The 22,664-nt window shown below is 42.0% G+C and overlaps 1 protein-coding gene, 1 long non-coding RNA gene and 1 pseudogene across 5 annotated transcripts; all 3 read right to left on the bottom strand.

Moving 5' to 3' along the window:
* Positions 1-266: 266 nt before the first annotated feature.
* On the bottom strand, positions 267-8,535 carry LOC136490878 (probable ascorbate-specific transmembrane electron transporter 1; annotated as a pseudogene).
* Positions 8,536-9,558: 1,023 nt separating this feature from the next.
* On the bottom strand, positions 9,559-11,695 carry LOC136538760 (uncharacterized). 3 transcript variants are annotated; one of them, XR_010779464.1, is made up of 4 exons: positions 11,556-11,691; positions 10,930-11,030; positions 10,509-10,670; positions 9,559-10,415 (listed from the first exon to the last, which is right to left on the bottom strand). It is a non-coding gene; the product is annotated as an uncharacterized lncRNA (long non-coding RNA). The 3 variants fall into 3 exon arrangements; XR_010779463.1 differs by having other exon boundaries at positions 10,509-11,060; positions 11,556-11,695; XR_010779462.1 differs by having other exon boundaries at positions 10,509-11,030.
* Positions 11,696-11,779: 84 nt separating this feature from the next.
* On the bottom strand, positions 11,780-21,798 carry LOC136538742 (uncharacterized). Of its 2 annotated transcripts, none has more exons than XM_066530707.1 (8): positions 21,474-21,798; positions 17,595-19,139; positions 16,871-17,059; positions 16,691-16,786; positions 16,420-16,588; positions 14,372-14,498; positions 12,512-14,287; positions 11,780-12,405 (listed from the first exon to the last, which is right to left on the bottom strand). In XM_066530707.1, exons 2-8 carry the CDS (start codon positions 19,018-19,020, stop codon positions 12,007-12,009), a joined length of 4,182 nt encoding a protein of 1,393 aa, XP_066386804.1. In that variant the 5' UTR covers positions 19,021-19,139; positions 21,474-21,798; the 3' UTR covers positions 11,780-12,006. The 2 variants fall into 2 exon arrangements, with proteins under 2 accessions (XP_066386804.1, XP_066386809.1); XM_066530712.1 differs by having other exon boundaries at positions 14,372-14,495.
* Positions 21,799-22,664: the final 866 nt, after the last annotated feature.

The raw sequence follows: 22,664 nt of genomic DNA, 5'->3' as shown, positions 1-22,664 counted from the left end.
CAAGCATTTGCCTAGTTTCACAAAGCAAAAATTGATCAATTTGTGCAGGACATGAAGAAGGATCCCCTTTGCATAGGGGCCTAAAAGGTAAAACGACAATTAGATGGCATTACTAGTATCATATCAAACTTGCACGGCCAGCAGCAGCTAGCAGCTTTGTAAATGAAACAATATAATAAAATCATGTCAACACGCACGCAATCCAAATCAAACAATATGACTTGGGAAGAAGCATGGATCGGATGGACTTAATAGTTAGTCACTTGCTAGTATCTTGACGGAAGGATGACAGCCAAGAAGACAACGACGCCAAACATGAGGATGGCGATCCCGGTGAAGTTGATGACAAACACTTAGCTCGGGTAAGCGATGGAGGCGGAGACGAACTTGGCCAGGCCGGTCTCGGCAGTGCAAATGGCCATGAGGAAGATCGCGAGGCCGAAGAAGATGTGCCATGGAGCCTAGTCCGCCCTCATCGTCATCACGGCCACGGGGAAGACAAAGTACACGAATGCCACCAGCCACTGCGAAATCAACAATAAAATGAAGCTACAGGAAAGTTATGACTGGTTTGTTGTTGTGTGCTTGCACTATCGAAAACTGGGTGTTTGCTGAGTACAAGAATGTTTGCCTAGTGCATTACATCGGGCACTCGGCAAAGAAGATCTTTGCTGAGTGCTTTAAAAACACTTGGCAAAATAATTGCATTCGGCAAAAAAGACAAAAAAAAACACTCGGCAAAGTTTAACACTCGGCAAGCCAGAAAAAAAAACACTCGGCAAAAGTTAGGCACTCGGCAAAGAACCGCCACGTGGATAACCGTTAGTCCGTTAGTACGTTTGCCGAGTGTCCATTAGTGAAAACACTCGACAAAGAAATATGTTTGTCGAGTGTAATTATTTGGCACTCGGCAAAGCAATATGTTTGCCGAGTGTATTTATTTGGCACTCGGCAAAGAAATAAATTTTTTTCTCTTCTGACCTTGAAACTTTTTCTGTTCTCCAAATACAACATGTGGTACTCCATGTTAAGATTTGGTATATTTTTGGATCTGTTTTCTATATTTAATTAATTTATTGTATTTTAAGGAATTTTTTGGTATAAGTCAAATTTGAACCGCAAGTGATTCAAATAATAGAATAAAATGAGTAGAAAAATGATATTCATGTTATTAAGTCCATTGTGAGGCCTTACTCGGGAAATAAAAAGAAATTTCAAACATCTTGTTCAGGAAACACGACCATGAACGTATGGTCGAATGGTTTTTTAAATTCTAAAAAAACAAACGAAGTCTGAAAATCATGAGATTTGTCATGATGTGATGATATCATACGTGGAGGCTATGGTAAAAAATTGAGAAGATTTCGTACAATTTGTCACGTACAATGTTTACAAACCGAAGCATCTCAAAAGAAGAAAATCGTAGCGTTGAGAAGGATTCGGTAAGATTTGGACTCAAAGTAACGGTTGAATTGGGATTTGGTTTCAAAACTTTTTGTATCGGCAATAGAGAACATAGAGTATTTCATGTGAAATTTTGGTAATTTTTTGGATCTGTTTGATAATTTTCATTTATTAAGTGCAATTATAGAATTTTAATTGATATAAATTAAATTTGAGTTATAACTGCATAAAATAATGGAATAATATTCCTAGAAAAATCAAATATATATTGTTGAGTCTATTTGAGAAGGTATTTTTAAAGTACATCGGAACAAATTGAGAAAACACACGTCCCAGAAAAGAAGGAAAATAAAAATATAGGTTTACCGAGTGCCCATTATCTAGCACTCGACAAATCTGGTGTTTGCCGAGTGTCAAACGTGGGACACTCGGCAAACCCCCTCTCCCGGCCCCATACACGCACAGTAGTCTAGGCTCTGCCGAGTACTAGATCACGGGCACTCAGCAAACACATTTTGTTTTTTTCATTTTCAAACCCTAAACTACTGTGCGTGTGTGGGGCCAGGTCAGGGGGTTTGCCGAGTGTCCCACGTCTGGCACTCGGCAAACGCCAGCTTTGTCGAGTGTCAGATCACGGGCACTCGACAAAGCGTCTTAATTTGGTAACAAGCGCCGGCACTCACACGCACCCCCCCCCCACACACACGCACTACCTCAGCCACACCTGCAGCTCCCTCAGCCGCACCGTACCCCTACGTCGTCAGCACCTCCCATGCCCCAGCCGCCCCCCTACGCCGCCCTGTCGTCGCCCCGTGCGTCGCCCCCCTCGTCACCGCGTGCGCCCTCCCCCCGACGCCCTGCCCATGGCCGCCAGCCCCTACGCCACGCTCGCCGCCGCCTCGTCGCGGCTGCTGACCCCCGGCCCCGCCGCCCCCCTACGCCTCGATCAGGTAAGCACCCTAGGATTCTAGAATGATTAATCATTGCAACATTATTTTGTAAGCATCCTGTTTAGCAACATTACCTTATCTGGTAACACTAACATAGCAATGTGGTAATGTTAGTACCCCATAATAGTTGATGGAAACATAAAGATGTTATTGCTCTTAAGGCACTACTTTCGCACTTTGCAGCTAATTGAATGCACTGGAATTTGATATCATTGTATGAGCATCATTTATTTAGCACAGCTCCATATGTTTTCACATGAAAAAGTTACATGTTTTGGAGCATATGATTTGTCAAATGAGGATGAAGCTACATAGCAAATGCTAACATGATTTTGTCTACTAGGATTGGAAGCAAAATAAACTCTTGTGTACTTTCATATCTAAATCTAGATAGTACCTGCTATTGCTAGAGGTTCGATTAGATTTTATTCTTAGTTCGATCTGATGGTCTGATGAGTGTTATATTGTTGTGTATGTGGTTGTCGGCCATCATACCATTGGTTTGTTGCAGGTTTTGGTTACCTCACCGTGCAGGAGAGGTGTTGCTGAAATTTACAATTGACACTATTATGTTCGTTTGTTGCAGGAGAGACTATTGCAAAGATCATTCCCCACCGTCCTTGACTCGTCACTTTGCTGGACAGTAAGGTGAGGCATCATACACCCCTCTTTCCATATGATGTTCGTATATCACGTAACCTAGCTAGGCGTCTCCCGTTCAAAAGAGACACTGTTGAAAATATGTAGATCTTTGCATATCTATAACCGTATCTGTTTTGAATTGTTCACGTTTTTTGACAGCACGAGAATGTGTAGATGGGGTTAGTTTCCATGCTCTACTCTGATTCGAGACAGAGTTTTGGCAGCATCTCCCTGTTGTTCTCTAGATACACAATCTCCGTGCCAGCCCGGCGATACGCCCATGGCCAGACTCTAGACGGTTCCATATGAACGCACTCTAGATTATATCTATTTTATTCATCATTCATTGATTTTTACATACTTTTGCATTGGCATTGTAACATTAGAATGAAATATTGTAGGCTCAGCTGGAACAAGAAACGAGGCGTCGGGAGGAGCTAGAGGCGAAGATGGAGGCAGAGCGGCAGAGGATGGAGGCAGAGCGGCTGCAGATGTTTGAATATATGAGGGGTGTTTACGCTGCAATCGGTCAACCTCCGCCACCGATGTCAGTCCCTCCTCCTCAACCTGCTCCAAATACTGTTTCAGGCACTGTGAGTCACTTCACAACCTTATAATCACAATTTATAGTTTATGCAGAATCAATCTTACAAAGATGCCCCGACACTAGAAACTAGAAACTAGAAATAAACTAGAAACTAGAAATAAATTAGAAACTAGAAACTAGAATGATTTATAGTTTATAAACTAGAAATAAACTAGAAACTAGAATGATTTATCTCTTTTTCTTTGTACAGAATCAATCAGCGGCATCGAATGAGCCTTATGACCTAGCGTGGTCACAATGGACACCGTGGCCTCCTTAGTGACTACTTGTGATTTTATTTGCATTTGCATTTGTGGATTACTTGTGACTACTCAGTGGACACCATTGCACTCAGTGAATTTTATTTGCATTTGTGGTTGTGAATGAACCTACTTGTGATTATGAAGTTTATTTGCATTTATGTGTTGTCGATATATCTATATGAACTGCCTGTAATGCTTATTGTAAACTATGTGTGATGTCTGTAATGTTTATTTGAGTGGGATACGTTATACGTGACCGAACCATAAAAACTGGAAATATATGATCGCTTTGCCGAGTGCCAAGATAAAAACACTCGGCAAAGAGGACACGTGGCCAAAATCTGTACATTATGGGCCAGTCTTTGCTGAGTGTCCGAAATTTGACACTCAGCAAAGCAGCCATGTTTGCCGAGTGTCCGGGATTTGACACTCGACAAATCAGCCATATTTGCTGAGTGTCAGGTCTTGGGCACTCGACAAACATGGCTGCTTTGCCGAGTGTCAAATCCTGGACACTCGGCAAACGCGCCGTGACCGTCTCTGTGCCATCACATTATTTTTTTTAACGAGCATCGGTTTTAGCTCTCGGCAAAGTATTTGCCGAGTGTCCGATAAAAAAACACTTTGACAAAGAGACATTTGCCGGCACTGTAGATATCGCGTGCTGTTTGTCGAGTGTTACACGGCAAAGCTACTGTTTGGGGTAGTGTTGCATTGCTTCGTGTGTCCTGTTTTGTTGGCTGTAATGCACTGGTGTGCACTCGTCGAATCAAAACAATTTGCAAATGCATAGGAAGTACAGAGTTTTCATGAAATTTTGGAGACCAAAAGTATCCAAATGAACTCCACATGTTTGCTGGGCTGCGCCTAAAGTCGGCCATACGCATGATCAGCCCAGATACGCAGCCAAAAATTGGCCTACAGAAACTCCCAAAATTGGCCCACAGAAACTCTCAAGGGGGCCATCTTATATAATTTTTAAAAAGAAAAGAAACCATGGCGCGCAAGCTCTACCCTCAATATTCCACCAACGGTATGCCAAGGCCATTCAAATTGATTATCTTCCTTTATATTACCGAGAAAAAGTTGATTGTTTTTCTTTACAGCTTTGTAGGCTGTGATAGCTTTTCTTTGAGGGAAGAATTCCTTTTTTAACTCCCCGACTCTGTGAAGTCCAATTTTCTTTCTTCATCTATAAAGCCAAATATTTTGTCCTCTCTAAAATGTAATTTTGAAATTGTTTGTTTTTACACCATGGCTAGTTCCAACAACGGTTTTAGCCCGCGAGGTAGGTAAAATGAACTAAGTTGACAGTTCATGGTTCGCATAGACTTTACCAAGAAAGTTATACATTGTGCAAGGCTTCATGCTGCTACTTACCCAACAGAAAAAAAAAAACATCCTTGCTCCTCACCACCACTATCGCCTAGAGCCTCTCTCCTTCTTCTTCTCCGGCGACTCTGCTAGTGGCAAGGAGAAGGGACCCATCTCTCTTTTATGCAGTTTTAAAATTTAGTTTGCTTAGGGTTTAGTCCAAATAAATCTACCGGTGAAATCGGATTGTTTTCAGTCAAGATCTTGTTACCTACGATGACTTCAGTGATACTACGCCGAGGTCGCCATTGCCAACGTCGATTTCATTGACAGACAGTCAACTGTGGCCATTATCTACATGGGGGTTCTCCTGGGCACTTCCAACAAGGACAATTACTCCGGGTCGTCGATCTCATCGTCGATGGTCGCGGAAAGGAAATCAAGGACTAGACATGATGAATCAACATCCTATGAGTATACCTTCGATATTCCTCTACCGATTTAGATGTGTTTTGGACTAGTTCCAGAATATTGGATCTTGTATGCATGTCCAATGTTTCGGGGTTGATAGCTAGATTCGGTATAAGGACTCCACTCTGGCTTTGGTCTTCAACAAGGTTTTCTTCATCTAGAGCATTAGCTGCATCGAGAAAAAACACTATGGAAGAAGACGATGAAAGAATCCGGTAAAATACTTTATCGTTATTCAAATTTTTTCATATGAAGATTTAGGGATATACTATGCCGAGTTTTAATATAATTCACCCTTCCCTTCAAAAAAAAGAAAGCTATACAAATATTTTCTACACTTATCCTTTTTTTGGAAAAGCTATACAATTAAAACATCCTATCTCATTTAAACTTACAAAATTCATAGAAAATTGTTTTAGCTCGGGGAAATATGAAACCATTTTCAGATTTTTCCTAAAATCATGGTCTATGTTCAAGTGCGCACCTTGGAGTTACATTAATCTTATATGGTTCTTTTTTAGTATTTATTTTGTTATCTACCATAATTGTTCGACGACATAAAAGGACAAATCACTTCGACGACAGCACAAGCGTCATATAACCATCTCATATTTGATCCTATTTAGTATGAACACAAGTATCACTTGATCCTATCTATAACCATGTACTATGTTAGCATAGACAACATGGAGTGATAGCGGTGCACAGAAAATGTGTTGTGCTATATATCTACTACACTAATCTTATCTATCTGCAAAATTGTTTCTAACTGCCGAAATAGGAGTTGAGTTGGCGTTAGAGTCAACACAATATAATAAGATTGTATTTTGAAAAGAGCATTGTGCCTAGCGTCAATTTCTGTAGTAGTGAATGGGCCATTTGAAAAGAAAATGGTATTTTGGTCACTACTCACTGTGCCTAGCTCTTATCCAGTGACACTTGTGTTCATACTAAATATAATCAAATATGTGGTCATTATATGACCCTTGTGTTGTCATCGAAGTCACTTGTCCTTCTACATAGTCTCGGTCATCAATGTCAACTAATTATAATAGATAACAACACATCTACTAGCAAATAAACACCACAAGGGCATTAGAAAGATTCAAATAACTTGGGCATAGGAACTAGAATACAAAGCATGATTTTAGAAAATTTCAAAACCGGTTTCATATTTTTTTGAGATAAATAAATTTTCTATGAATTTTATAAGATTGTAAACAAAATTTTAGGTTTTATCTACCTAGCTCTTCCAAGAAAAATATTTGGATATATTTTTAAAAATATATTTAATATAAATTTTTTGGTAAAGTCTATTTGACCTTATTGAGCTATCCCTATAGCTTAATTTACCTCTCTCGTGGCTGACATGGCGTCCAATAGATTAAAACATCATTGAAATCGAAAACAAATGGTTTTTAAAAAGTTAAAAGAAGGCAAATAGATGGTTTTATAAATGGAAGAAAATCGGATCTCGTGCATAATGTAGAGGACTTTTCCTTCTTTCGAGAGAAGAAAAGAGGGACAGGGGTGGGTGGGATGAGGCCAATGCATAACAGGGTCATGGGCCATGGTGGGGCCAGAATGAGTAACTTGTGATTGCAGCCTATACGTGGGCTACAAATTGGGCTCACAGCAAAGAAATAGTAAAGTAGAGCCATACTTGTTTCTCAAAAAAAAAAAGTCCTTGGTTATACTTGACTGACCTGAAGAGCATAGAGCGCTATGGTGGCAATCCCGAGCTAAGAATGCAGGGAGTGGATATCAGGGAGGCCGTTGTCATGGTGGAACTTGAAGGCGGCGTACAGGCCGACGGCGGCAAAGGCGAGGGCTACGAGATGTAGCAGCAGGTGCACCGCCTTCTTGGCCGCCCTCGGGCCCAGCACGATCCTGTACGCCATCACCGCTACGCGCGCGCGCGTGACACCACACCAATAATACATGAGAGCATCAGTCACAAACTCAACGTTATTGCTCCATTTTGCAGGCAGTAAAGACGTGCGTTTGTTGGTTTACCTTCTCCGGTGCAGATGATCAAGCCGATCACCATGAACAGAGGGTGTGCCTGACAAAAGGGTGCGCATATAACAATAATAATCCTGTTTAGGAATATATGGTGCAATGCATTACAGAGCTGTACTGTATTATACAGTATCAATTATGGATGGAAAAAAGTATGCATATACATAGCAAATCTAAATACTAGTAAGAGCATGTTTTGATCCACCGACTAAACTTTAGCTAGCTAAATTTAGCTGCTAGGGATCGAAACAGTCCAACTAAAAGACCAGATAAAGTTTAGCTACTTGAATCTAGTTAAACATCTATAAAGTTTAGCTAAGTCTATTAGCTGAAGGATCCAAACACCTCAACTAAAGTTTAACTGGGAGAACTTTTAGCTGGCTAAAGTTTGGCTTTGAAATTGTAGCTAGCTAAACTTTAGCTGGATAGATCAAACATGCCATCAGTAAGTACTGACATTCATTTTCTCGTGACTAGCTATTCAAACAATAGTATTCTGACAACACATACAGTATTGCTTGACACTTGGTTAGCATAGCAACCGATTACCGATGGATGGATTATTACCGTATAGACGAAGAGAGATTTGGATGTCGGCTTCCATGAGACGCCTCCACGAAAGTGCAGCACCCAGACGAGCGTGAGCGCGAGCACGGCAGCCGCCAGCAGCTTGCGCCGTCAGTACCATAGGCAGCGCGGTCATGCGGAAGCTGGCGCTGCTCTTCACAGGCATTATGGCGCGTCGGCGTCTCGTCCTCCTCCTCGCCGGCGGCGCGACGGCTACCACCACCACAGCCGGCTGCGTGCTGCCGCCACCGCCGCGTGATGGCATATATGGTACGGTGGTTGACAAACGGGTGGATCGTTAAAGGCCGTGTCCCGGTGACGGATCCAAGGCGGGTTCAAGTGGAAGACAAGTCCAAGTGAGACTTTTCCCTGTGTGCCCTTATAAAAGTTCGTAATCCCCTGTGTGTCCCTGAAAAAATTCAGCGGTCTTCAGCGCCACTACTCCAACTTTTTCGTGTCATCCATGCCACTTCCGTCAGTTTGGGCTCTAACGCCGTTAAACTGCAGGTGTGAAAAGACGAAAATGCCCTTAAGTTCAAATATGTTATTAATTTTTTTTGAGCATCTTAACGACTTCAAATGAAAAAACTCAAAACTAGAAAGTTGTAGATCTCGTCGAGATCTATAATTTTCATATAATTTTTTTTTTCATTTAATTTCGCAAAAAAAATAATATAATTTTTCTAAGATATATTAATCATATCAAATCATATTTTTTTTGCGAAATTAAATGAAAAAAAAATTATATGAAAATTATAGATCTCGACGAGATCTACAACTTTCTAGTTTTGAGTTTTTTCATTTGAAGTCGTTAAGATGCTCAAAAAAATTAATAACATATTTGAACTTAAGGGCATTTTCGTCTTTTCACACCTGCAGTTTAACGGCGTTAGAGCCTAAACTGACGGAAGTGGCATGGATGACACGAAAAAGTTGGAGTAGTGGCGCTGAAGACCGCTGAATTTTTTCAGGGGCACACAGGGGATTACGATCTTTTATAAGGGCACACAGGGAAAAGTCTCCAAGTCCAAGGCAAGGAGGATGTGTAAATAAACCGGAGAAAAACTCTGGTTTGGCCTTTGGAGCGTTGTGGTGCGTCTCCTTGTGCTTGGGTCCATCGAATGGGGACAAGCTGTTTCTTGTCGTGGACATGTTCGGACGGGAGAGGAAAGAATCGTGGACATGTTCGGACGGGAGAGGAACAATGTAACCGTTCCCTGTGTCCTTAAACTCAGATTGATCCGCTTATTTTTCATTCGGAATAGTATTTTCCTCTCACAAATTCATCCAGCATTCCTCCAAACCATCCAAATTCCTCCAGAATTCAGCAAGCGAACAGACCCAATAGCTCAGACTCTTCATCATCTGATCAGAGCATTAAAAGAGACTCAAAAATAGATTGATGAACAATCAGGCCGAGTAAAAAACGTTTGCCGTCCAATGGATGTGCAGATATCATCCCAAGCGCAGAAACGGACAAGTAACAAGCTAAGAACAAAGCATCCCAAGTACTACCTTCAACTAGTAGCTGGACCACGAATTGGCACCACCCCTAGTTTATCCCCGTTTGGAAGATCAGAGCATTAAACTTATCAGCGCTGCTTATGAACCATGGTACAGTATTTTACTCTCACAACAAAACATCATCAGCCGGCTTATCAGACACAAAAACCATTAGCCCAACAAAACATCTAGTGTTAGTACATCAGCTCTGAGCAACCAAAGCGGCAGAACACGAGACCAGCATATTTCAGGTTCAGGAGCACCTGGGGTGGATTTCCTTCGGATCTCCAGCGCAATTGGTCCAACTCCAAAGCCCCTCTTTCAGCGGCGGACCGCAGACCCATCCAGAGGTACTGTTGGACATATACAACCCTGTTGCTGCTTGCCACCGGTACAAAAAGCAAGTCGTGTCAAGATGCAATCTATGCTTCTCCAAACAAAGCAGATAGGAAGTGTAGCTGGTAACCAGCCGTAACATACAAATCCATTAGCTCCCAAAATAATTCATATACATACGGCAGAACGTGTAAATGCAACATATAACCGCCATATCATCTATCTGTACTCCGAGATTCTTTCCTCCCCTGTTTTAGTCCCATAGAGTTCTACCATGCAGGCAACTATGCATTCCTGGAGATCAGAACTCACACAGCTGCCAAAACTGCATCCATTACCACTATGACATCACGGGCCCTGCACATACAATCAAGCACAACACCAGAGTTTATCAAAGATTGGCAAGACAATAAAGGACGAAAACAGAAACAAAAGGCAAAGTGCTGCTACCTGGGATCTCTTCTCAAAAGATAACCAGAGTAGAGAGTGCCACCAGAATCCAAGCACAAGACTACGGACACTCACATTTCAGGAAAGATAACCAGAGTGGAGAGTGCCACCAGAATCCAAGCACAAGACTAAGGACACTCAAATTTCAGGACTTCAACTAGCCTGTAGCATCAGACATAATGACCACCCTAAATTTAACTTACAAAATAAAAGATATCCCAAAAACATTATTTTCAATACAACAGTCAACCGCTTCTCTAACAGCCAATATTGCAGTCTACATGCTACTTATCACAGCATGTACACAAGAAATTCAGAATTAAGTCACCACTTTAAAAGAACATCAAGAAACCACTAGATGAATCTGATACTGAAGAAACAAAAATATGTGCACATTCATAGGCCAAACAAACGCAGCTACCTGGGACTCTGGGAGTGACACTGAGAGGACATCCAGAAACCCACCAGCACCAAAGTAGAGATGATCAAAGGGGCACTTCAGATTTCAGGGTGCCTGTAATCCTGAAACACCACCTCCTCCCGTTCAGTTCTCTAATATATATGCATCCCAGAAAATATGCTTAATTAGAATAACTGTATCACTAACCTAAAGTATTTCTGTTAGCTTTGACATGCTAGAATCACAAAAAGTAAATGATTTGCAGAAACACTGACAGGTCAACTAAATACATGACTGACAAAGGCATCAGCAGGACAACATTGTTATCGCTGCAAAGTGCCAAAACTAATCCATAGATCAACATACAAGCAGACAATCATGCCACTGATAATCAGGAAAATCACTACTACAAACATGGTAACATCTTTCAATATATGCACAGAACATGTTAACAAGAACAAAGGGGAACAACATGAGCTGAATGAAATAATGAACTTTTTCTTCTCTCTAGATCACGACCCTGTATACAGAAGGAACTTATGTCATATGGTACAGAAGCCCTGCCTATGTTAGCATACTGATCCTACCAAACATATCAAGCATGCAACGATCGCAGCAGCAATCAGGCAACAATGCTTGAGACCTACCCTGCTCTAGAGCCAGTGAGATTTCTCCTGGCATGTTTCAAAATGGAAATGCCCATGCATGTATATATCTACGGAAAGATGGAGCTGGCTAAAGCAAGGATCACAATGTCAAAACACAGCAGACAGCCTTGTTCTAAGAAAGAAATTCCTGAGAACTCCATAACACTGAAGGCTACAGCAGACTTTCTTCAACCTGACATCATGAGCCTTTAATCACCCACCATGAAAGCATCTCGATCCACTGACTGGAGGTCACATCATGGTAGATTCACACATCCTCTGCTGATATCAATGCTTTCTTGTGACCACCCCATCACATGGTGCAAGGAATCTAATGCACAAGCAACTGATCTTCTGAACATGCATCTGCACCTTGCTGAATCTGGACTGTCCCAGAGCTCTTCATCATTGTTCCATGCTGTACCAGAGTTTGTAGATAGCAACACACTCCTTACACTTCTCTCCTTCCATTAGAAGAATTTGGCCTCCTGGGAACTCCAAACTGCAGATTATCCCTGGGGCGATCACCAGGTCGGCCAAAATCATCCAAATTCCTGTAACTACCATCTCTTGTAACAGAATTCAGATGCTCATCTTCATCAGGCCTCATGTTCATACCAGCCCTCGGTTCTGAGAACATGTCTAAGTGTCTTGGTCTAGGTCCACCACCAGTTCTCATGTTTCGGATGTTGTTGGAAGAATTCCTACCTGGAGTATTAGATGGAACCTTCATGGGTAAGAAGTCCTTGGGAATGCTATCCAGGTCCATAAAACATTTCCTGGCCTTCGCATCCGCTATTAGTGATGCCCAGTCCTCAGACTGCATGAGAGCATTAGCATTACCAACAACCTGAAAAGCAATAAAGACTATAAGTAACATGGGATACATCAAAAAGATCAGTGAAGAACAACAGTAGAACGCACTTAATGCATATTGTAGAGAGGCAGAGACATACCCATAGAGCTCTCCTCGCTCGAGTTAGAGCTACATTCATACGGCGTATATCAGCAACAAAACCCACACCATGGTTTGAAGCACGGACACATGACATAATAATGACGTCACGCTCCTGGCCTTGAAAAGCATCAACTGTATTTATGTAGATATCCTTCCCTTCCTCAGTATTCATAGCATCCTTGAATTCCCGCTGAAGGCATTTCAACTGCAACTTATATGGTGTGATTATACCAACAGAAACCTTCTTGGCACCATTAGCTTTCAGGAACTTCTGAAGGTGCTCATACAAACGCAATGCAAACTGCGCTTCATGAATATTCTGATATGAAGATGACCCACCCCTATGAGACTCACGACCATGTGACATGTCGTAAAAGATATAAGGTGCCATAAGTGCATCTCTGTAATAGGCTTCATCAGGTAATTTAACAACACTCTCACTATCTGTAAGGCGACCTTGATAGAAGTATTTTGATGGAAATTCACGGATCTGGGGATGCATCCTGTATTGCACTGACAACAAAATGGTAGGACAACCAGCTTGCTGAAACCTCTCGAAAAGACTCCTACTATAAAGCAAAGTTCCAGCTGCTTTGCTAATAACAGTAGCAGGGAGCTGCTGTGGATCACCAACCAGGACACATCTAGCTGCACCAAGAGCCAGTGGAGGGAGGACTCCTACTTCACTAGCCTGAGCAGCCTCATCAATAACAACCATATCAAAGCCATGAGTCAGGCGAGAAAATAACTTACGCCCGCTACTTGACACAGTTGTAAAAACAATCTCAGCTTCATTGGCAAAACTGGCTTCCAGACTTGCCCTAGCATCTTCCATATTGAAGTTGCTGCCAGGACGGAACCTGCTTTCTAATATCAGCAGCCGTGACATCTCCACCAATACTTTATCCCTGCTTTCAACTGACGCAGCAAGTTTCTGTAGCAGAATATCACGGTTACGATCCCTTTGTGCAAGAACATCAGGATCTACCCCTACTGAACCCTGGGATCTACCAGCCGCTGCAACCATATTGAGTTCCCTTTGAAAATAGGCAATCTCCTGTGATAGCTGCTGCTCACGGCCTTTTAGCTGATGTAGCCACCCAATTACTTCATCACGGCCCTTCATTAAAAGCTGATCTGTCCTCCTTTCAACTGAAACAGCTTGTGCAGCACGAGACTGTGAATCAACTCCAACACGGGCAACATCAGGGCGGTATACCTTCATTTCACCATCTATAAAACCACGGTCAAGAACACGAGCAAGAAGCTCATCTGTTGCAGCATTTGATGGGGCACATACAAGCATCCGAGGCTTAGGGCAAAGCTTGGGAAGAGTGCGAAATAGATTCCGATCCATGCTCTGCAATAGTTCATCAATTGACCCTGCCGCAACAGTCTCCGAGCTGGTACTGGTACTACCACTAACTTGCTTGTAACTTTCAGGAGCAAGCTTCTTGAGCAAAGCGGCATAGTAATGTTGATACTGAACAAGATGGATAACATTTAGCATCCCCCACACAGTATGAGTTTTCCCTGTCCCAGGAGGACCTTGTACCAACGTGAAAGGCCATGGTTCTTGTTTCTTTATGACACCATTGCTTGTGCCAGCAGCTGTATGTGTTGCAGCCCAATGAATTGCCGACAATTGAGGACCATTGAAACTACGATGGAGATGATCAGCAAAATTTGGGGTGAAACAGTCTGGCATGGCAGGTGGTTGCTCTTGATACTTCGGGAAATGCTCTGGACTTGGTTTAAGTATTGCATTTTGCATCTGACGGAAATTTTTTTGTCAAAATCGACTGATATATAAGTTTGTAATAAAGGAAGATAATGGTTAGGTGTAATATAGCATTACCTGCCCACTAAGACGGCGGAACGCGTGCAAAGCAACATATTCTCTTTGTGTTGTTGCAAGAGAACCGAGTCCAGTTAGATACCATGTACTCCGAGGTTGGAGTTTCCTCAGAACATTAGCCTCACTGCTATGGATACAACACAAGAATAGCGAGACAACTTAGCAAACAAATATGCAAGTGATGGAGAACAAGTTATGAATATTGTTCCAAAATGAAACAACTATAGAAAAGCAATTTGAAGTTGTTTCATAGTTAGCAATCAAGCACATAGAAGATAGAACTTCATAAGGGCTTGTTTGGATGCACATATATCCACCTCACTCCAACACACATGGATTGAGGTGGATACATGTGCATCAAAACAAGGCCTAAAGGGGTTTATTAATCACCTAACATGCTGCTAGGATTAAGTGGGGAAGCACTACCCAAAGAGCTATAACAGACTTGTCAGTTCATAAATCAGTTTTAGCTCAATTCATCCAAATAGGCTGCAATGGTCAAGTGATGCGCAGCCTACAGGGTGGTACGGCCTCATTGGAGGCCCTGTTCTCAAGTAGAATTTGGGCCCTATAATATCCTGTTTGTAGTCAACAAAGGACCATCGACTAAGAAGATTAACATTTGAACTTTGATACACTACAAACATTTTACATCTACAGCACATTGCAAACTTTTAAATCACACATTACACTCCTACTGTAGTTTCCTTATCAAATTCTCTTATGAAACTTTGATTATAGCAATCGTTCACAAATTATCTTGAACACCAGTGGACAAATGAGCGTCAAAGTATGCCATGCGCCTTTCGTTTTTCTGACTTTTAATGACAGAATTATTCTGTCTTCAAAACTGTGGCCATGGGATCAATAAGCAGAGAAGCAAAACATTGGACATGACATTAAGAGCACAAGCATTCAAACTCAATACCTGAGAAGCACCATTACTTCTGTGGCAATGAGAAAACAATAGATGGTACGAAAGCCCCAAAAGGCATATTAAGAGCAGCAGCAACCCAGCAATGCAGATAAGCCAATGGCTTGCTTAATTATGATACTAAGAGCATCTCCAACAGATTATGTATCCCACATCTCCTAAAAGTCTATATAGGTGATCTCCTATTATCAGTAGTGTACCTTTTTCTTCTTCTCTCCCAACAGATTACCAATACCTTTAAAGTGGATAATGGAGAGGGGTGGATCTCCTACGTTTGAGGGAGAGGGGGTGAATTTTAAGTAACTACTTAAAACTTTTAGGTATTAGGGATAGGATGAGTAATCTGTTGGAGCAACACAATACCTTATATTGCATTTTTTTAGTATTGGGGATAGATATAAGTAATCTGTTGGAGATGCTCTAACCATATCTTACAATAAAACTACACAAGAAAACATCAGTACTCTATGTGGCTACCCGCTTCGCTGTGCTGCTGCTTCATGGCCCTGACTACACATATATAAACAAGCCTTGACCTATTGTGCTCAAGAAACTAGAGTTAGGAAAACTGCAGTAAAATGCAGAACAGCGGTTTCAATCTCAACCATTCAACAGAATTGTGTGTACCAAGAATATGAACAAAAACACACAGTACAAAGCTTGTATGTTAGAGAAGAGTTACTTATTTTATTTACTCAGAGACACAAAACTACAGTTTCTAACAAGTATAACCCTACATGTTTTCTTCTAGTGCATTCTACAGGAAAGTCTAAATAACAGATATCCCTACTTCCCTTAGGCATAGTTAAACAAAATAAGCTTACCTATTATAAGCTGAGCTAGAGAGAAATCCAACTTAAAGAGTATTGATTTGTGGACAATTCAATGTACAAGTACCCAAAACACATTTTATGATTTATAAATCTCGCATAAAACAACTTCAGTGACACAACAAACCAGTCATAAGATCTTTCCGAAGATAAACAATATGCTAAACAAACATAGGTTCAGATGCTTTGGGAATGTAGAGGCCATGATAAACGTGGTTGCAAAAATGGAACTTGGAAGAGATGACAACTACAAGAACAATCATATATTACAAAATTTGGCATACCTGTTAGAATCAAATGAATCACCAAGATAAAAATGGATAATAGCTCCAATAGGATCACGTGTATCAATAGGCATATGGCGCCTAACAGTACCGACAAGCCGTCCACATTCCGATTCAGCATCCTCATTTGAACCCATAGCCCTCCTACTAGATCGGCCTGATTGAGCAGCTGAAAATACCAACAGCTAAATAAGAAAAACGTTCTAGAGAGCTACATACTAACACAATAATTTTTGCAAACAAAAAACAAAGAAAATTCAGTAAAATATACCTGAACCAGGCCGTGGAAATGACAGAATGGCGACATCACCTTCTTTGAAATTCCATTTATATTCATGCATCGGTAGAACGACAACATCATACCATCCTGGATGCATTAACAGTCAGGTGACTGCAGTGATTGGATATTCAAATACGTGTTCTAAAAGCGCAACAAACCAATCCCACATACCTCTTTCACGTCTTTCCACAGTTTTTACTCGCACTGCTACATGTGCATCCCTTCCCACAGCCTCAAGACTCTCCTCATACGAACTATAAAGCTGAGCTCTGCATTCCTCAAAAAGCAAAGGCTCAAAAACTCTAATGTACTCCTCAGCAGATTCAAAGCTTCCAGGAACACACTCAAGTTCGGCCTCCTCTGTTTACATAAGAAATATATGTTAAATGCCAAATTACAACAACAAAGGTACACATGCAAACACAAGAGTGATTTTACAATTTCTGGAATGGAACAAGATAACATCAAAAGTGCGATCATTAGTGAGGAACACATTGACCAAAATATCACTGGACATTCCGATAGGCAATGGCCACATCATAACATGAACAATGAAACACATGCAACTCTACTTTGACCAAATGTAAACAATCTTCAGTACAGAGCTAGTGGCAAACAGTAACATGGAGCTGCCACATTTTCAATATATCATTTTAAAATGGATTTACAGGAGTATATTTCCCTGTGTCAAGTCATGGTCCTATTTGTGTTGAACTGTTAATGAGGGACACTAAAACATGGGGCAGTAATTGTAAAAAGGCAGGACCAAAGCAAATTCCACAAATCTTGCATGCATGAAATAAAATGTATATTTCACAAAGAAAAGTTCTAAATTTTCCAGAAGGTGACATCATATATATATAACCAAATCAAACATTGACAACAAAGAAGCAACCTGGATTGTGCCAGAACTTGTCATTTGTCACCTCCCTTATAAGTCGCTCAACAGAAGAGTCCTGATACTGTACATTGTTTACAAAAGTTTGCTTTTTGGAAATAATAGACCTTTTGCTGGCTGGCTTCTGATCAGCATTGTTTTGTCCTGTTAGAACTGTTCTTTGGGAAGAGAATGATCGGCTCTTTTGTTGCTTCAAGTCCATGGATTGCTTCAATGAAGCTTGTCTTTGGACAGGCTGCTGATACGCATCTGAGGCTGGCTCGTCTGTATTCATTTTCTTTGACCGGCCCTGGGTACCCAACTCAGCATCACCATTGGATTCAGTGTGTTGGTCACTAGGATCTGCAGAATTGCTTCGTTCTGATCCCATCATTTCAGGTTGTCTCTGATCCCTGATTGCTTGCTGATTTTGTTTTTCTGCAGCCTTTTCACCAGCACCACGAGAAGCTTCCTTCACAGTACGTGTAACAATCGGTGCTGGAAAGGATGACTGCCTCCTGGGTGTTGATGTCTTCATTGTACCAGCTTGTTTTGCATCCTCCACATTGATGAAGACAGTTTGCCTAGTTCGTTTTTTTCCTAGCATGGCCTCTTTGTGTTCATTTAACTTAGGTCTCTTTGCAGGGTTGCTCGCAAACCTCAAAGCATAATTGGCTTCCACTCCTTTAACATCCTTTGAACTGTTGCAAGGATCTAGATCATCACCAGGCTGATTTCCTTTACATTCAGAATTTTGCATGTTCTCTGATCCTGTGGAACCATGAACCAGATCTTTAGATACATCAACCATTTCAGCATCACTACATTCAGCAGCAGTATCATCTTTAGTCACATCACCAGATTTAATAAGATGGGACTCGCTCTCTTGGGATTCTTTCTTCAAATGAGTGCTTGCAGTACCAGTGAACTCATCTTTGTTGCTACTCCCTGCATTTTCAGAAATGCCATCTGCATCAGACCATTCTCCTTCTTCTCTTTCAACGGCTTGTGACACCTGATTGCAAGTCTCAGCCTTCGGATAAGCACTATCAGTGATTTGATTGTTCACCATGGACGGTGATGCTATACTAGAGTTCTGATTATCTTCCACCTTCATCGGCTCCTTTGTATAGTTTGAATCTTTGTTGTTCCTCACAAAAGGCTGAAAGCCAGAACCAATGGATGCATGCTTAAAGGCATTATTGTTCAATATCCCTTGCGACTGTGATCCTTCCCCTGGCTGAAACAATGTTGGGCCATACGTAGTCGGAGCAGGAAGGGATTTCTGAGGTTGTGACACGACAACAGCAGCTTCTTGTGATGCGATAACAGTGGCTTCTTGTGGTACGACAGCAGCAGATTCTTTTGGTACGACAGAAGCAACTTCTTCAACTTCTGCTGGGAGCTCGTTAAGGTCAAATAACATCCTTCCTCGAGAACCCATGTCATGTGTAGATGCATATAGCTTGAAACTTTCAACTAGTGGAACCAGTAGCGATTTCCTGGAATATAAGAGCACCCAATGGAGGGAAGTTACTATTGCCTTTCTGTTGGAACAAGCATCTGCAACACAAACATGCATAATATGTCAGTAATACAGCAAGAGTAGGAAATTTCAAAGGTTGCTTGGATGCTTCGGTCCGCTAGTGAGGTGGCCAGCCAACAAGGGATGAACTAGGAAGTGAACAGATACAGCAGAGTGATCATTTCTTGGTACTGCAGGGAAGAACAATTTCAATCAGGTGGTGCAACCTGAATATCATTCTCCGCTGGATTCTTTTCATGTTCTGACCCAGGCCATTTCCTCCTCTTGTTGTCCACTTCCTACCCATCTCAAGAATTTGGATTCTAGTGATACAGGATCTCAGCATCCAGGCCGACCCTTTTACATACAAAGTAAATAAGTACATATACATGCCAGGAATAGAAGAAAAGATTGTGCACAACAACAACAACAACAACAAAGCCTTTAAGTCCCAAACAAGTTGGGGTAGGCTAAGAAGAAAAGATTGTGCATATTGCATATATGTAAAAGTTATGATGGCTACGCAAGAGCATAAGCTAGTCTAGACGCGGTATCATTTCTCCAAGGGAAACCACAAAGCAACACCATACAGACTAACAGACAAAAGCAAATGCGATAAGCATGTGTTGAGTTTTAGGAAGTTAATAAGCTATACAAAGGCAACAGCACAAAAATAGATTACATGTCAGGATCAGAGCTGGCTACATCCATTCTAAATAAAATGATTTTTCCAAACAAACAGAAGCTATGGAAAGAAAGATAAAAAGGAAAGGAAGACAACTACTTATAGTGGTGTAATGGTGTTGTTCTTTGTGTTTTGTTTTTTCTAATAATAAAATCCTTACAGTGGGGGTCTCACCTGCTGTATTTAACGTTCAAAAAAAAAGGAACACAACTCCACCAAATCCTACAGTATTAAGTATTAACACATTAAAAAGACATCAACTACTTGCTTAGCTTGTCACCCAAAGCACACGGTCCAAAAGATGATGTATTACATGGTATTCAAGTCTATATGCTACCAATAAACGACATAAAACATCTCTTAGTGAATAAGCTGAACTCCAGCATCTCTAAATGCAAAACCTGACCAAACTGTACAACCACTCAAAGCTAAATGAGAGTTAACTAATACAAATAACTGATAATCTCCTTGTGTTGACTCAACCAGAACATAGATGATCCAGAGCCATCCAGACAGAGCCAGACTAAAACAGAAGATGTTGTACCCTACATGTATGGCCAACAAATAACATCTCAACCTACAATATTGCACATGCGCTCCGAATGAGAAACCAACAATACAGGATGTACGCTATACAAGTTTGACAAATGTACCTAGAATCAGTCAGGATGTATGCTATACACGTTTGACAAATGTACCTAGAATCAGTCCAATTCTAGCACAGTTTCAACTACATCGCAACTGTGAATGTAACTAAAAAAAACAGGACGCCTAAGAACAAGCAGAACAATGAATCTATGGGCCTTCTACTTGCCAGCTGTAGCAACCTAACATGATGACTAAGAGGGTTAATTTTTTAAGGAAATATTCAAATTCCATGGACAACCCCTGTTCCTAATCTAAAACACATGCATCAAGAGTTTAATGCTGATCTAACTTAGGACCTAAAACTAAAACAGGACACAATGTATCCCTTCCTGCATGTGTGTATAAATAAATGACAAGATGGATCTTCAATCTGCGACAATCCGCTCGTGCTTTGAATTAATTGCTAGCTAATAGTGATAGGAACATTGTAGAGCAGTTAACCCTAGGTCAAAGCATTAGAAGAAACTAGGTTTAAGTTAATCTCGGCAGGAAAGTTATAACTGAACTGCAGAGCAACAACGCATGGACCATCCCCCACAGCACATTTCATCACTCCAGAAGAAAGGGGGCTTTAACTTCTACTCCCTTGTAGATAACACCAAGGCCCACTAACGTCCTCCTCTGCTTTCGATCTACCGGGATGCCGTATTTTTATAACCCCGCCTTATATAAATCAATAAATCTCGCCAAATTCTTCCCAGAGTAAGGATCGCGCCTAACAGTAGCCAGATTTGGCAAACCGACCAGAGCCTTGATCCCCATTCCGGCTTCCAGACTCGGCAGAATCACCCCGGAAAAAATAAAAAGGTTTCCTCGGTTGCACTAAAGCGCGAATTCAGCATCCCCAACCAGTCCCGAGAAATGAAATGAAATTGGAAATCAGTCCCGTCCTCTTAACTAACCGCGCCGCGTCTCACCCACCCCCCGCGGGCACGCGACGCGCTAGGATCCCGTTCCGTTCCAATCCGTCCGTTCCGTGACACAGCAGTCCTAGGGTATGATGGCATGGTCCTGATTGGGGGGAGTAGGATCTCCGTACCAGGCGATCGTCGGGCGGCGCGTCAGCGGCGGCGGCCAGATCTAGCCGGGCGAGGGCGGCGGCGTCTGTTGACTAGGGTTCGTTCCCCTGTTTGCCCTCCTCCCCCAGCAGCAGTTCCTTGGCTTCCCCTGTGATGCGCCCGCCGGTGTGGGCTGCTTGTGTTCCTTTTTTTTTCTTCTCTTCCAATACTTTTTTTTTTCCTTTTCGGTTTGGTTTTGGAAGAGAGGTTAGGCTTCTTCCTTGCGGCTGCTCGCCTCGCCTCTCACGAGCGCCCGGTCCCCTGCGTGACGAACGACTTGGGGAGAGAGGGGGGGAGGAGAGGAGGAAGGGTGGGTGTGAGCGGAGGATACCAGGGGTGGGGTTCTATTTATAGCGCTCCAGCGCGTGGCTACAGCCCTGGCGCTACGCGCACCAAACGAATCCCACCCACGACGGGTTAGGTCGCTGTCGCACGGGGCCAGAGTCCGGTGGGAACTAGCTGTCTGTCAGGGCCGGGGCGATTCCCCCGTGCGCGCGTAGGCGTGGGGCGGTGCGAACCGGGGGGGCGCGTGGGCGACTGGGTGTCCGCATCTCGGTGCGGTCGCACCACGTTGGAATTCATTTCCAGTTCCCTTCCTTGTTTTCTGTTTTCGGTGATGGTTTAATTCTCAAAAAATGTTATAGTATTCGTCACATTAAATTTTACGATACGTGTATGGAGTATTAAATGTAAACGAAAAAACTAATTGTACAGTTTGGTTGAAAATTACGAGACGAACGTTTTGAGCCTAATTAGTCCATGATTGAATACTAATTGCCAAATAAAAACAAAAATACTACGGTAGCCAAATTCATAAAATTCACGAAAACGCGCACTCTTTCACACTCACGCGTCAACTGAACAGCAATCCACCCAAGAAATAAAAAAAAAAATCTGATTTTTTTTTTTAGAGAGAAAACATGGAAGGATAATCAGTGCGGCTGCGAAAAGGGCTGTAGGTAAGAGTATGTGCCCTTTTTCCCGGCATAATAGGATATAACATAATTAATCATCTCTCCCCCAAAAAATTAATTAATTAATTATCCCTGCCCCTGCCTTCTTTTTCTTTCTCGCTTTGCTTTCAGGCTGGGTCGTAGTTTGAGGAAGCGTCTCCAATCTCCAATTAATGAATGGCTCGTGGAATGGATGGGGATGTATCCGCGGCCGGTCTA

This window comes from Miscanthus floridulus, chromosome 1 (assembly GCF_019320115.1).
Source record: "Miscanthus floridulus cultivar M001 chromosome 1, ASM1932011v1, whole genome shotgun sequence".
In the NCBI taxonomy this organism is placed as follows: Eukaryota; Viridiplantae; Streptophyta; class Magnoliopsida; order Poales; family Poaceae; genus Miscanthus; species Miscanthus floridulus.
Note: the sequence above shows the minus strand (reverse complement) of the source record. Positions and strands in the feature narration are given on the sequence as shown.

Coding starts and splice junctions, on each gene's coding strand:
- LOC136538742 (XM_066530707.1), bottom strand. CDS start 19,020: ATGGGTTCTCGAGGAAGGATGTTATTTGACCTTAACGAGCTCCCAGCA. Junction 16,787..16,870: donor TGTGGAAAGACGTGAAAGAG/GTATGTGGGATT, acceptor TAATGCATCCAG/GATGGTATGATGTTGTCGTT. Junction 14,288..14,371: donor TCCGCCGTCTTAGTGGGCAG/GTAATGCTATAT, acceptor AATTTCCGTCAG/ATGCAAAATGCAATACTTAA.